At 41.7% G+C, this 15,115-nt stretch overlaps 1 protein-coding gene across 1 annotated transcript in view; it reads left to right on the top strand.

Moving 5' to 3' along the window:
* The window catches only part of Pecr (peroxisomal trans-2-enoyl-CoA reductase), a 72,724-nt gene that overhangs the window by 44,993 nt on the left and 12,616 nt on the right, over positions 1–15,115 (top strand). Inside the window, exon 8 of the mRNA XM_013012255.1 lies at positions 2,962–3,121. Coding sequence (XP_012867709.1) covers positions 2,962–3,086 — 125 coding nt within the window. The 3' untranslated portion in view covers positions 3,087–3,121. The remainder of the gene's footprint in view (positions 1–2,961; positions 3,122–15,115) is intronic.

The following is a 15,115-nucleotide window of genomic DNA, read 5'->3' as shown; positions in this document are numbered from 1 at the left end:
TTATCCTGTTTGTGTCACATCACAATCCTACTTAAAACTCTTGCTTTTAGTAAAACGATCACACTAGAAGAATGTTTGAAACATGACCTTTGAAAGTGGAGCTGTGGCTCAAAGTGGTAGAGTGCAGCACCTAGGCCCTGAGTTCAAGCCCCACAGCTGACAAAACAACCAACAAACAAAAGTATGACCTATGAAGTCACGGATTAGTCCCAAGCTGCCACCTTAGCTTCCCTTTCTTTCTCTAGCAATGACTCTTTTTCTTCCCTGCTGTTCTCCCACCCTGGGCCTTGCAATACATTGCTTCCTTTGCTTATAGTATCTTGCTCTTCTGGCACAAGCCTCCCTTCTCCATGCCTGCCTGATGTCTCCCTCTACTTGGATCTTCTCTTAATGTCTTTATGTGCTCTCATGGCTCCCAAATGCCCTCTTTATAGCACTTATCGCCATGTTTAATTATATAGTCATGGGATTGTTCGTTAATGTATTTCTCATCCTTGACTCCAGTGAAGTCCAGGGAAAGGAAACTGCTCCGTGTTGCTCAGTCCTACTGAGCCCGGTGATTAAGGTGCAGTCAGTGCTTTATAGGCATGGGTAGATGAAGTGAGTGGCCCCAGCATGACCATACCTGTCCTGTGCCATGTTATTGGCTGAAGGTGATGTATGGACACTAGGTATGATGCTTCATCTCTAATCTCTGTATGCCCAAACATGAGTACTGCCTAATAAATGAAGAGTCATGAAACAAATGTTCAAAACAGGACCATTGTTTAGTTTTCTTGTTGTATTTTGCTAGATATTATTTTTTTTTTTTGGGTCCAGTCGTGGGGACTGAACTCTGGGCCTGGGTGCTGTCCCTCAGCTCTTCAGCTCAAGACTAGCACTCTACCACTTGAGCCACAGCGCCACTTCTGGCTTTTTTCTTTTTGCTTGTGTGGTGCTGAGGAATTGAACCTAGGGCTTCATGCATGCAAGGCAAGCACTCTACCACTGAGCCACCTTCCCAGCCCCTTTGTTAGGTATTATACAACATGTACTTCCAGGTTTATTGTGTATCTTTGAACACAAGAGTTCCCCTCTTCATGTTAATTGTTTCATTTTAGTCACAGTTATTTAGTTCCCCATTGGATTTTCTTTTTTGGCCTTTTTGGGGAATTTGTTGCTGAATTTCATGTTTACTAGTAGTCATTACCTCTGTTCACATTTCTGGTTATATCTGTTTTCTTCTATTTTAAAAGAGATAAAGGATAACCCACAGAGTGGGAGACAACTATTCAATGGACTATTCAATGGATAATGCATAAATACCCAGAATACACAAAGAGCTAAAAAAGTTAAACTGTAAGAGAACAGATAATAATATAACAGAAAACAAAGAATAGATAATCTGATTAAATAAATTGGACCTTTTTCAGAAGAAGTACAAATGGCTATTAGATACATGAAAAAATGAGCAACATTCTTAGCCATAAGGAAATGTAAATAAAAATTCCACTCAGATTCCAACTCACTGTAGGTGAGAATGTGAACTAGTGCCACCACTACAGAAATAAATATGGTGTTTCTTCAAAAAATGGAAAATAGACCCACCTATGACCCTTTTATACGACTAGTGGGCATGTATCTCAAGGAAAGTAAATTCATATATGAGTAATGCTCAAATACCCATATTTATTGCAACTCTGTTCACAATAGCCAAACTATGGAATCACACAAGGTTCCCAACAACTGCTGAATAGGTAATGAAAATATAGTATATATGTATATATCATGGAATATTACTGTTTTAAGAAAAATAAGATTACGTCACTCACGAGAAAGCAAATGAAGCTGAAGATCATCTTGTTGAACAAGATTAGCCAAGCTCAATAAGCAGCATATGCTGTTTTTACACATTTGTGGAACCTAGACTTAAAAGATACACACACTGACATAGACACACAGATACACGCACAAACACAGCATAATTGAGAATGGGAAGGAGGAGAGTGAAAGAGAATGACAGAAGACAAATAATATAGAATACAGGTGTGTATGCATCTAGGTGTGTATACAGGTATATATCTGTACAGATGTGTATAAGGAATCTCACCGAAAGATGTTGGACAATAGAAGGCAAGGAGCGATGGGGAAAGAGCACAATAGAGAGGGTTAGTATGAATAAATTGTAATATGTATGTACTTGCAAAATACTGTGGTGAAACTCAATGGAACAATTAATATACACTAAACATTATGAAAGGGCTGGGAAGATGGCTCAGTGGTAGAGCGCTTGCCTTGCAGTGCATGAGGCCCTGGGTTCGATTCCTCAGCAGCACATAAGCAAAAAGAAAAAAAAAGCTGGAAGTGGCGCTGTGGCTCAAGTGGTAGAATACTAGCCTTGAGCTGAAGAGCTGAAGAGCTGAGGGACAGCGCCCAGGCCCAGAGTTCAGGCCCCACAACCGGACCCCCCCCGCAAAAAATAAACATTATGAAAAAAAACACAGGAAAATTAAACTAGTCCTGTTCTGTGGTAGGCACCAGCAGGAGGAGGGCAGGCAAAGAGAGAGGGTGAATGAGAATAAAAATCGTCACAGTTCTTTATTTGCACGTATGAAAACAGAACCATGAAACCTGTTGAAATTGTTTCGAGAAGAGGGGAGAGGGGATAAGGGAAAGCGATAGTAGGAATGAGGTTGATGTGGTTACCCTGTATGCATAGATAGAAATATTGCAACCAAGCCCGTCTTGCTCAATGATATATGCTAATAAAAATTCTTTTTAAGTAAGTGATTTACTTTTTGTTTGTTTCATTGTAGTGTTATGCTTAATTATTAATGACTATTTAGATCTTTTATTATAAATGTACATGTATTTATATATTACATACTTTTATTTATATTGTGTGTTATATACATATGATATAGAATGTATTGCTTACATAAAACAAGATCCTTATCCTCTTTTGTATTTTTAATACCACAGTGATAACAACCCGTATTCCTCATTTGGAGCAATGCTGGCCCGGGATGATGAAAAGAATTTATGGAGTCTTCCTCATGACGTGTCCCACACTGAGGCAGATGATGACAGAATGCTATACAATTTGATAGTCATTCGTAACCAGAAGGCCAAAGACTCAGAGGTAAGCACCTGTATTTGTTACATTGGACAAAATCCCTGAATAAACAGCTCAGGGAGGAAAGCTCTATTTCACTCATGGTTTCAGTCTGTCATGGCTGGGTTGATGTCATGGGGCAGATCAGCTTACATCATGGTAGATAGGAAGTGGTACACAGCTGTAGGAGGGAGGGGAGAGGCAGGATATAGCCCTTAAGGATAACAAAAACTTATTTCCTCCTTCCAGGCTCTGTCTTCCATAGTTCTACCCCTCCCAGTAATCTGCTCAAAGTTTGGATCCATCAGTGGATCAAACAAGTCCTAAGGTCAGAGATCTCATAGTCTAATTGTCTCTGGAACACCCCATAGACAAGGCTAGAGATGTGCTTTCCTATTTTCCTAAGTGCTTCTCTATTCAGTTAAGTTGATTATGAAGATTAACTATCATGGCACCTTTTGAAATCCTGCTGTTGTGCAGATGATACTGGACATTAAGATAAAGAAAAAAATACTTTATTTATTTATTTTTTGTCAGTCGTGGGACTTGAACTCTGGGCCTGGGCACTGTCCTTCAGCTCTTCAGCTCAAGGCGAGTGCTCTACCATTTGAGCTACAGCGCCACTAAAAATACTTTATTTTTTGAGATAGAAGGTCTGTGTTTCCCAGGCTGGTCTCCAATTCCTGGGCTCAAATGGTCCTCCTGTCTCAGCCCCCTGGGTAGCTGTGACTAGAAATACTGGGACCATGCCTTGATTATTCATGGTCTATTTGAATGAACTGCAGATACTTAATATAGTATATTACCACTGGTTACTAATTACAGCTAATCTTGATAGACCTGCTTGATAAGACACATTTCTAATTACTATCTTAACAGTACAAATTATACTCAAGGCAATATTGTTGAAAAGGAGAAAGATGTCTTAAATATCTTAAATAGTCCATCTCTAATCTCTCCAGTTGATTGACAAGCCAAAATTAGATGATTTGAGTGGAATTTAAAGGATGCTTTGGATTGTCACTAACTGTAAATTAGTGGGGCTTGAATTAACATTTATTTTTGTTGTTGTTAAAGCATCTTAAATTATACTTATTATCCAGTTAGCCTTGGATATGCTGTATGTAGGATAGTTTTTGGGTGGTAAGGCTTGAACCCACTCCTAAGAATTCTAAATCCAAAGTTATGGGTTTGGGAATGATAGAATATTAGGGAGGAGAGGACATTTTAAGTTGAAATAATAGAGGGTTGTTCTCCCCCCATTCTCATGCTACAATACCATGTCACGTATTATATAGAGTCATTCTCCAAATCATATGACCTGTGAGATCTCTAACCTCTATCAGCACTCCTGGGTAGAGGCCTATATTAAATGCACACTGCATGTTTCTTTGTGTCTTGTGGTAATTGAGAAGAACAAGGAGCGTCAGTACCCATCCCCAATCACCATCCCCCAGGTTCTGAAGGAACTGCAGCCTACAAACTCATTTAATTTTTAAAAAATCTAGCTTTAATTTCATTCCTTCAGAAACATAGTTAAGTAAGAAGTGATAACTTTTTTTTGGGAGGAGGGGATGGGGGGCCTTGAACTGAGCTCTTTTGCTCAAGACTAGTGCTCTACTACTTTGAGCCACAACTCAATTTCTGGTTTTCTGGTGGTTAACTGGAGAGAAGAGTCTCATGGACTTTCCTGCTAAGTCAGTCAGGGGCTTGAACTCTGGGCCTGGGTGCTGTCCCTCAGCTCTTCAGCTCAAGGCTAACACGCTACCACTTGAGCTACAGTGCCACTTCCAGTTTTCTGGTGGTTTATTGGAGATAAGAGTTTCATGGAATTTCCTGCCCAGGCTGGCTTTGAATTTCGATCCTCAGATCTCAGTCTCCTGAGTAGCTAGGATTACAGGCCTGAGCTATTGGCTCCCAGCTAAGGTTGGGTTTTGAACCACAAACCTCAGATCTCTTAGCCTCCTCAGTAGCTAGGATTATAGCCTTGAGCCACCAGTGCTGGGCTGATGTGAGTGATAGTTTTTATAAGTGCCATGTGTTTGGGGTGAAAAGAGGAGATGGATGGAGGGACTGGAGCTGCCACTGGGGAATGATGTGGCCTGCAGATTCTTGTAGTGGCTGTTGATACTTGGCATTCCACTAGTGGCTGAGCAGTGTGCTGATGTCTGGCTTTCTCTGTCCCTTGCGATCTCCTCCTGTGTGGTAACACTGGAAGCAGGTCACAAGGGTGGCTGCTGCCAGGGACAGCTTGTAAAGGGACTTGCTTGACCTTGTTTTCCCTGTATGGAGAGGAGTAATTGCTATTTTGCTGGTTAAGAGTCTCATAGATGTTCCTACCCAGGCTAGTTTTGAACTGCAATCTTCAGTTCTCAGCCTCCTAAGTAGTAGGATTACAGGCAGGAGCCATCAATGCCTGGCTGGATTTTTTTTTTCTTTTAATTTTGGTTTTGAAAGAAAACCAAATTCTACCTACTAAGGAACAGGGAACCTTAGATACTTTTTCAGGTTAGAGCTCAGAAGCTCAAGTGAGGTATTAAGGAAATGGAACAACATATTTTTCCTTAAGTAGTCACAGTGGGTTAGAAATTCTCAGAATATTGAGAAATAATTTCACAACGGTGTGTGTCTGAATTTGAATCAGGTAGATGAAGACTGCAAACAGTCCAGGCTGAGTTTATAGTGGTCCAAATTGAAAAACAGAAGAGGTTTTATAGTGAGGCAAATAATAATGGAGAAGAGGCATGAGCTTTCACTAGTTCACAGAGTCAAAAATGTAAAAAGTAATTTTATTTAAACCTCATAGTCAGAATTTACTGTTTACTCAAGCCTTTAAGAGCTGATGGAAATCAGACCTTCCGCAGAAGAAATGGTGCTCTGGTAACCAATTATTGTATTCTGGTCTTTTTTTTTTTTTTGCTGGTCCTGAGGCTTGAACTCATGGTCTAGGCATGCTCTACCCTCTTGAACCATAGCACCTCTTCCAGCTTTTTCTAAGTAGTTTATTGACAATATGAGTCTCTCAGACTTTCCTGCCTGGGCTAGCTTTGAACTTCGATCCTCAGGTCTCAGCCTCCTGAGTAGCTACGATTACAGACATGAGCCACTGGTACCCGGTGCAATTAGTATATTCTGTTAAAAACTATGGGTTTAATGTTAAAACAGGCAGATTTGACTTGTCATTAGAGTGTTGTGAATTCTTTACTGATCCAAAAGGCTAATTTATTTTAGATTGCATTGAATTCTGTGCTAATAAGGTAGGGAAATCTTCTCTTTGTATGTTAGATCCTCTACTGCTTAACACTGTGTAAGAACTAGCTGATTGACCTTGACATGTGAAAGAGAATCTCCTTTCCGAGGGTAGATCCATTTCTAGTTTCACAACTATTTCTAGGTCACTACGACAGGAGGGAGACTAGTTGGCTGTTGATGTCAAGTTCATAGCCATGCAATACCAAGGGTATGTGATTTCTACCTAATATCAGGTGATCAGGTCTCTAAACTTGACTTTTTCAGGGGTAGAGCTACTTGAACTTTGTAAGTGTATGAGTCAGTGCTCTCTAAAGAAGTAGAAACAAATGTATAGATAGGTAGATAGATGATACATGCACCCAGGCATATATACAAACATGCAAATTTATCTTCTGGAATTGGATCACAGCTTGTGGATGGTAACCTGATAGGATAAGCTGCTGGGCTGGAGACTCAGGAAGAGATGCAGAATAAATCCAAAGGCTATGAGCTGGTAGAATTCTTCTTGGTTGGGAGGGGTCAGTCTTTGTTCTATTAGGACCTTCAACTGATTGGAAAATGCATTAACTTCATGGAGTTATTAATCTGATTTACTCAAAACCTTCTGATTTAAATGTTAATCTCATTTTTTAAAAAAACCTTTGAAGAAACATTCAGAATAATATTTGACCAAATATCTAGACACTGTGGCTCAGCCAAGTTGATACATAAAATTAACTATCTCAATGTTCTACTAACACTATCCACAATCTATAGAGACTAGTATATAATGAGTCTAAACATCTGGTGAGTCACCATTTAACAGATCAATTCAACATCTCCCACAGGATTAAATCTGTAAGATGGGTTGGTAAGAAGGAAAACCATGAAAACAATTCCCTGACTTTTTTTTTTTGGTAGTGGATCTTGAACTCAGGGCCTGGGGCACTGTCCCTGAACTTTTCTGCTCAAGGCTAGCACTCTACCACTTTGAGCCACAGCTCCACTTTCATGTTTTTGTTGGTTAATTGGAAATAAGAGTCACAGACTTTCCTGCCTGGGATGACTTCAAACTGAGATCCTCAGATCTCAGTCTCCTGAGGATTACAGGCATGATCCACCACTCCTCAGCTTCACTGACATTTATGAAGCACTCACTGTTTTCCAGGAACTGCTCTAAGTAGCTAATGTATGTATACCAATTAGTTGGATAACTTGGTGCTTTTCTGCCTAGAACAAAGTTGTTTTTCTCATTTGGTTAGAATTTCCTGTCCCTTGACGATACTAGATGGAGACTTGTGAACATTGCCTTCTGCTGAACTGTATACTCAGACACTGGGCACAAACAGGGATTGAGAAGGACAGACAGCAGAAAGTGGGGTCAAAAGAAAATCTAGAGTACTGTAACATGGGCTGGATCTGGAGCTGTGAGCAGGGGAAGAATTTTGAGGAAAGGCTCAACTTGAAGAGCTTCAGAAGATTGCATAGTGCCAACAGGCCAGGAATGAAAGGAAAGAGGCACTGGGCACATGGGAGTAGAGATGTCTAGAGACTGTGGTCCTAGTGAGAAACAAGATGGCCACAAACAGAACTTCATGCACTGCTAAGGCTCAGCAAGGAAATGAGGTCCTGTCATCCTGCTGGTTCCATGAGACCTCCTAATCATCTACCAAATTAAGTAACTAGCTCATATCTGTTGCCCATAGATAAGTACATTTTTCCAGTTGAGGGTTTGTTCATTTTCTTGATCTCTTAGTAATATATAAAGTTCACTGAGAACACAGAAGTCTATCTGTGACATCATGAAGCTTGGAGAAATCTTCTGGAATGGAGTGGGTAGCATTCAGTAAAGATTTAGTACGTTTTTCTTGTAGTTGAGCCTAGAGGCAGTAATTACCCCAGAATAGTAGGGCTTAAAGCACTAAGGCTATGTGTACCAGTTTGAGGCTCTCTGTAAGGTGTAGTAGTCTAAATGTTGAATCCTCCTCCTCCTCCTCCTCCGCCTCCTCCTCTTCCTCCTCCTTCTTCGTTGTCTTCTCCTTTTTTTTCTCAAGGCTAGCACTCTACTACTTGAGCTACAGCTCTTCTTTGAGCTTTTTTTTGGCGCTTAATTGGAGATAAGAGCCTCCCAGACTTTCCTGCTTAGGCTGGCTTAAACCTCAGCCTCCTGAATAGCTAGGATAATAGGTATGAGTCACTGGCACCGGGCTTGAATCTATTTTTATGTATTTACTTCATTTGTTTATTTATTTATTTCATGTTAGCACTGTGACTTGAACTCCAGGCTTGGGTGTTACTTAGTTTTTCCACTCATGGCTGGTACTCTACCACTAGAGCAACAATTCTACTGCTGGCTTTTTGATGGTTAATTGGATTTAAGTCTCACGTACTTTTCTGCTCCATCTGGCTTTGAACCTCAATCCTCAGGTCTTAGCCTGCTGACTAGTTTGGATTACAGGTAGGAGCCACTGGTGTCTGGCTTCTGAGATAAACTTTTTTAGATAGCAGCATAATTCTCAATATGACATTGGTCAATATTTGCCTTTTCAGCACTATAACCTTCTTATACATCAAGCTCTTACCTAAGAGCTCTCTTCTCTTGGTGTAATTTTCAATTTTATTATTATTATTTTACATTTGCACTGCTATCCTTACAAACACACCTTCTGCTTCTTTCACTTGCTCTTCTACTCTTAGGATAAACAAAAAAGGCTCTTAATTGCATGGAGCCCTTGGGAGCCCTTCATAAGGACACATTGGGACTTCCTGATGCAAGTGTGGCTTAGCTGTTGGGCTGCGGGAGGGTTCTGAAGAACATTCTAGAAGGACAGCTTCACTTGCTTTTTGACTTTGATTATGTAGGGAGACACAAGAGCTCTTACCTAGTTCTGATGGTGGCTGAGATCTGCTGCTTTTCAGACTGAAATCTTTAGGATGTTCTGGAAGGATGCCACATTTTTCCTAACAAAAAGCAACCTTTTTACTTTGGGTGCCAGGCTCCTGGATACCTGCTGTTCCATCATTGTTATACATGACTGTACTGTTTACCACCCAGGAGTGAGTTGTGCATCACATGGTTGTGCAATCTAATGAGTACACAAGCCATGTAGCTAATGAATGCCAGCTGGCATACCCTGGTGAAATAATTGTCGGGTTTAACTGCAAGCAAGATGAGGTGAAGTCACAAAGCTCCTTCTAGTTTTCTGTTGTTATGGTTATTAAAACACTTAGGGCAATTTCCTGCGGACCTGAGTGGAAATTAACATAGTTCCTTTTCCCCTAAATAGTATGTTTTGCCCTGGAGGCGTTTGTTGAGCCACCCAGGTTGCCATTCCCATTCCTGGCTGTGTAATGGCATGTTTTGATGAGGACCTGAAAATCCAGGTGCTCTTGACGGTCAGCCAGGCCCAGATGGGGCGCAGCCTTTTATGCACAGCCACAATTTTTTTTTTGTTGCCTTATATAACTGAACTAAATACACTTAAGTCTAATTTTTTTTGGGGGGGGTTTTGGTTTTTGCCAGCTTCAGTTGAGTTTTACCAGGATGTTTTGAAAACAGGTACAAGTGTCAGGGACACAAGTGCACTACAGTGTGGCTTGTCAGTCAGCCCTGATACGCTTTAGGGACTCAGCCCTTTATCCACTTGTTCTGGTTTCTTTTCCAGCAAGCACTTGAAGTTTTGAGGACTCTGGGAGAGCTAAGAGTGGGACTGGCAACAGCTTGTCTGAAAGGCAGACTGCTGAACCCTGTGGTCTAGGATGTCCACATTTTCAAGATAGCTTTAGCAGTCTGAAAGTACTCTGTCACTGCTGATCTATCTGCTATTATTAGTATTCTTTTTAAAAGGAATGGCTGTAGTTCATACTCATAAGCCATTATTACTGTGTGTGTGTGTGTGTGTGTGTGTGTGCACGTGTGCGTGCATGCATGCATATCCGTACAGTGGATTGAACTCAGCGTCCTCAAGCCCTTTATTGGCCTTTTCTCTCAAGGCTGTTGCTCTAGCACTTGAAGCCACACCTCCAATTCTGGCTTTGTGTTGGGTGATTGAAGGTAAGAACCTTGCAGACTTTTCTTCCTGGGCTGGCTTTGAACTGTGATTCTCACATCTCAACTTCCTGAGTAGCCAGGATTACAGACATGAGCCACTAGCACCCGGTGGGAGTTTTCTTTCAAAAATATCTATTAGAGCTGGGTGCTGGCTCATACCTGTAATCCTAGCTACTCAGGAGGCGGAGATCTGATCATTGCAGATTGAAGCCAGCTTGGGCAGGAAACTCCAGGAGACTCTCATTCAATTAATCACAGAAAAAGTTGGAAGTGGTGCTATGGCTGAAGGGATAAAGGGAGAATGGATAGTACCCAGACCCAGAGTTCAAGCCCCAGAATCAGCAAAAACAAAACCACATATTAGGCCTGGTATTAGTGGCTCACACCTGTAATCCTAGCTACTCCAGAGGCTGTGATCTGAGGATCGTAATTCAAAGCCAGCCTAGGCAGAAAAGTCTGTGAGACTCTTATCTCCAATTAACCACCAGAAAAACCGGAGGTGGCACCGTGGGTCAAAGTTGTAGAGTGATAGATAGACTTGAGGAAAATCTCAGGCACAGGGCTTAGGCCCTGAGTTTGGACCCCACAACAGACAAATTCCCCCCACCTCCACATGCTATATTAGAAGAAAAACAGAGGAATTCAGTGAGGGATGTAAATGCTGATGACTTTACCTCCTTTGCAATGTTGAGGGAGGAAACTGAACTTACATTTGTGACAATTGGTGAAATACCATGCATGGGGAGGTGTTTTGGTGTTTTGTTTTTAAGAGGCTAGTTCAACTCAGTGCTTTCTTTCTGGGCTCCAAATGCATCCGGGATTCCATAGCATAATTTTTGGACTTTCCTAGATTAGGACTAGAGTGGTTTCCATCACCTTGGAGACACTGCCAGAAGCTTGGGGTCTAGGATTTCTGGGATAGAGATAAGAGTACTGAAGAACATGATCAAGGCACTAAATGAACATGACTGTTTCTTGTCCAAATGATCGGGTGAAGGCAAAGGGCTGGATTGTTTAGAGGGATGAATGAGTTAGCAGTCAACATTTGACCCATCTTTGAGGTGATGATAGTTGAATGTGGACAACTAATTGGGAATGTCTTTCCCATCGGATGGTTGGCAGGACACCAGCAATGCTGCACCTCCTTGCTGGCAGATCCTCAGCTGATGTTGAAACACTGACTCACCTTTCATCCCACCTGCACTGCTGGCTTCTCTGCCCTACTTTCCAAAGGTCTTTTCTTGTTCTCTTGTTTCTGCTCTTCCAGTCATTGGCTTTCGATTCTTCTTCCAGCTACTCAAAATCCAGGGCAAGACAATGTAAAACCACCAGGAAGGGAAGTTGATCAGAGTCACCTCTGAATTCATCCTTTTCTTCATTGTTTTGCCCCAAACATTTTCCCCTTTGTCTGTGGATGCCTGTCTTTATGTGAACTTCTTATCTGTCATGGAGTAAAATCTGGCCATTGGGAAGAACTGGTTCAGGCCCAAATGTATCTAGGCTCTTCAGTGCTGAGAACCTAAAAACATTTCTTGACTCCTCACTCCTGTTCTCAAACATACCATGAAGTAGATGTATGAGCATGGCATAATATTAACCTTTTTAGTTTTATTTTTTTTTAGTGCCAGTCCTGGGGTTTGAACTCAGGGCCTGGGCACTGTCCCTGGGTTTTTTTTTTTTTGTTGTTGTTGTTGTTCAAAGCTAGCACTCTTATCACTTGAGCCACAGTGCCACTTCTGGCTTTTTCTGAGTAGTTAATTGGAAATAAGATTCTCAAGGACTTTTCTGCTCAGGCTTGCTTCAAACCACAATCCTCAGATCTCAGCTTCCTGAGTAGCTAGGATTACAGGCGTGAACCACCAGCTCCTGGTTTTATTTTGTGTGTTGATATTGGGCGATGAACTCAGGGTTTTGGGCTCTCCCTTGACTTGTTTTTTTACTCAAGGCTGGGTCTCTACTACTTGAGTCAGACCTTCACATCTAGCTTTTTGCTGGTTAAATGGATATGAGTCTCCAGATTTATCTGCCTAGGGCTGGCTTTGAACCAGGATCTTCAGATCTCAGCCTTCCAAATAGCTAGGATTACAGATGTAATCTCAGCTAAGAATTTTTTCTTTTTTTTTTTTTTGCTTATTGTGATATTGTGATCTAATAATTAGTATTTGCTGATTTAGTCTGGTTTTTTCTTCAGTTGTGAAAAACAAAACAAAAACTTACACCAAACCAAAACCTGAGGCTGGAAGGCTTTTTCTTTTGGATCATGGAGTCTGATAAGTCCAAGAGCATGGTGCCTGTAAGATCCTTGTGCTGCTTCAACTCACAGCAGAAAACCAGACAATGGGCTCATGCAGAAGAAATGGAATATAAGGGGTCTTTTCTGTATAGCAACCCTCTCTTGAAATAACTAATTCAGTCACTTGAGAATGACATGAATCCATTAAGGAGGTTGGAGTCCTCATGACCTAATCATTCTGGGAAGACCCCACCACACTCTCAAAGCTGTTATATTGACAATGAAATCTCAACGTGAGTTGTGGTGGGACAAATGACATGTCAGCCAGCGGGAGTACACAGTGCTTTCTTTATGGAATGTTCCCACTTAGCGTAGTTGAGCCTCATCAGGTTGTGGCATGGCAGGGTGAGGATTTCTTAGGTGAAAATGAGACCCAAGTTCCATGATCTCCTGGTCAAGAATGGATCTCTGACTCAGACCCACTTCTGCCTTTCGGGCGTCATTGTGAAGAGATTTGTAGTGAACTTTTGTTATGGAGGCTTTGATCGTACTCATTGTATTTAGAAGTTTCTCAGTGGGAAGACTCCTGGTTCACAGATAAATGGTGCTTGGCTGGAGGTTGTTCTACACCAGACATGCCTTCTTCCATGTCTGTGATCCAGGGTTAGTTTCTTCTGAGGGCTTCGAGGGATATGTTCCAGTTCCTTCTTCTCAGCTTCTCTTCATCTTCTTTTCCACATCCACCTTTCTTCACACTTCTTCTGAGGACACCAGACCTGTTAGAACTACTCTAATGACTACATTTAAGCTTGATAACTTCTTTTTTTGCCAGTCCTGGGGCTTGAACTCAAGGCCTGGGCGCTGTCCCTGAGCTTCTTTTGCTCAAGGCTGGCACTCTACCACTTGAGCCACAGTGCTGCTTCCAGCTTTTTCTGTGTATGTGGTACAGAGGAATCAAGCTTAGGGCTTCATGCATGTTAGGCAAGCAGTCTACCACTGAACCACATTCCCAGCCAAGCTGGTAACTTCTGTAAAGAGACACTGTCTCCAAGTCAAGTTCAATTTTAAAGTATTGGGAGTTAAGACATCACCATAAACCTGGGTGCCAGTGGCTCATGCCTGTAATCCTAGCTAGTGAGGAGGCTGAGATCTGAGCCTAGGCAGGAAAGTCTGTGAGACTCTTATTTCCAATGAACCACCAAAAAGCTGGAAATAGAGCTGTAGCTCAAGTGCTAGAATTGAAAAAAAAAAAAAAGGTGAGGAACAGTGCCCAGGCCCTGAGTTCAAGCCTTAGTACTAGTACATAGCTCCTCACCCCTGGGCACTGTTCCTAAGCCTCTTTGTGTTCAAGGCTAGCACTCTATCACTTGAACCACAGTGCCACTTCCAACTTTTGAGTGATTTACTGTAGATAATAGTCTCATGGGGACTTTTCTGCCTGGGCTGACTTTGAACCAAGATCCTTAAATCTTAGCCTCCTGAGTAGTTAGGATTACAGGTGTGAGCCACTGGCACCCAGCTATATAATAGTTTTGTATAACGACACTGAGGTCGTGATCTTGGGGCCAAGCTTTGTCATCGGTCTGTGATTTTCAGGCTTTATTTTTTTCTTTTATCTCTGTAATTCTTTCCCCCTAAATAAACTCTACCAGGAAATGGATCAAATTAAAGCCATTATGGTTATAATGGGGTAGCAGCCTAGATTTTTCTCATGAGCTGCCCAGGCATCTTTGGAGAAATTGCCCACCAGGGTTTGGAAAACAAGATGTTAGGGCTGGGGTGTAGCTCAGTGTCTCTACACTGAGCTTGCTTTAAGTATCTGAAGTCCTGGGTTCTGCTCTCAGTACTACCAAAAAATAACAATAGCAAAAACAATAGACTAACCATAAAGAATCCCTACTGTGTTGAGCTACTAAAGGGCCCTTTAGTATATAATCTGATATCTAGGAAAATAACACCTTAAACTCAGCAAGATAAATTATATTTTAGAAATAAACAAATAAATAAAAGTTTACCAGCTAGGTGTGGTGGTTGACATCTGTAACTCCCAGTACTTGGGAGGTTGAGGCAGGGAGCCTTGTGAATTTGGGCCAACCTCTACACAATGCCACCCTGAGGTTGAAGCAGGAGGCCTTGTGAATTTGAGGCCAGCCTCTACAGAATGAGACCCTTTCTCTCTCTCTCTGTCTCTCTCTCTGTCTCTCTCTCTCTCTCTCTGTCTCTCACACACACACACTGATTAAGTTACCAGTTATGAATAGGTTAGTACAAATGAATTCATGACTTTTGAGTGAGAAAAGGCATGCCCTGGGTGTGGAGTGGATGTTGGTACATTTGATTCCCTCCAGGGTGCATTTTCTTTCACGCTCAAGGCATACCACAACCAGATCCATTTTACCAGCTGTTTTTTTTTTTTTTTTTTTGGGTCCGGTTGTGGGACCTGAACTCTGGGCCTGGGTGCTGTCCCTCAGCTCTTCAGCTCAAGGCTAGCGCTCTACCACTTGAG

The sequence above is a fragment of the Dipodomys ordii genome, unplaced genomic scaffold (assembly GCF_000151885.1).
Source record: "Dipodomys ordii isolate 6190 unplaced genomic scaffold, Dord_2.0 Scaffold1, whole genome shotgun sequence".
Lineage (NCBI taxonomy): Eukaryota > Metazoa > Chordata > Mammalia > Rodentia > Heteromyidae > Dipodomys > Dipodomys ordii.
This window is presented reverse-complemented; position numbering and strand designations above follow the sequence as displayed.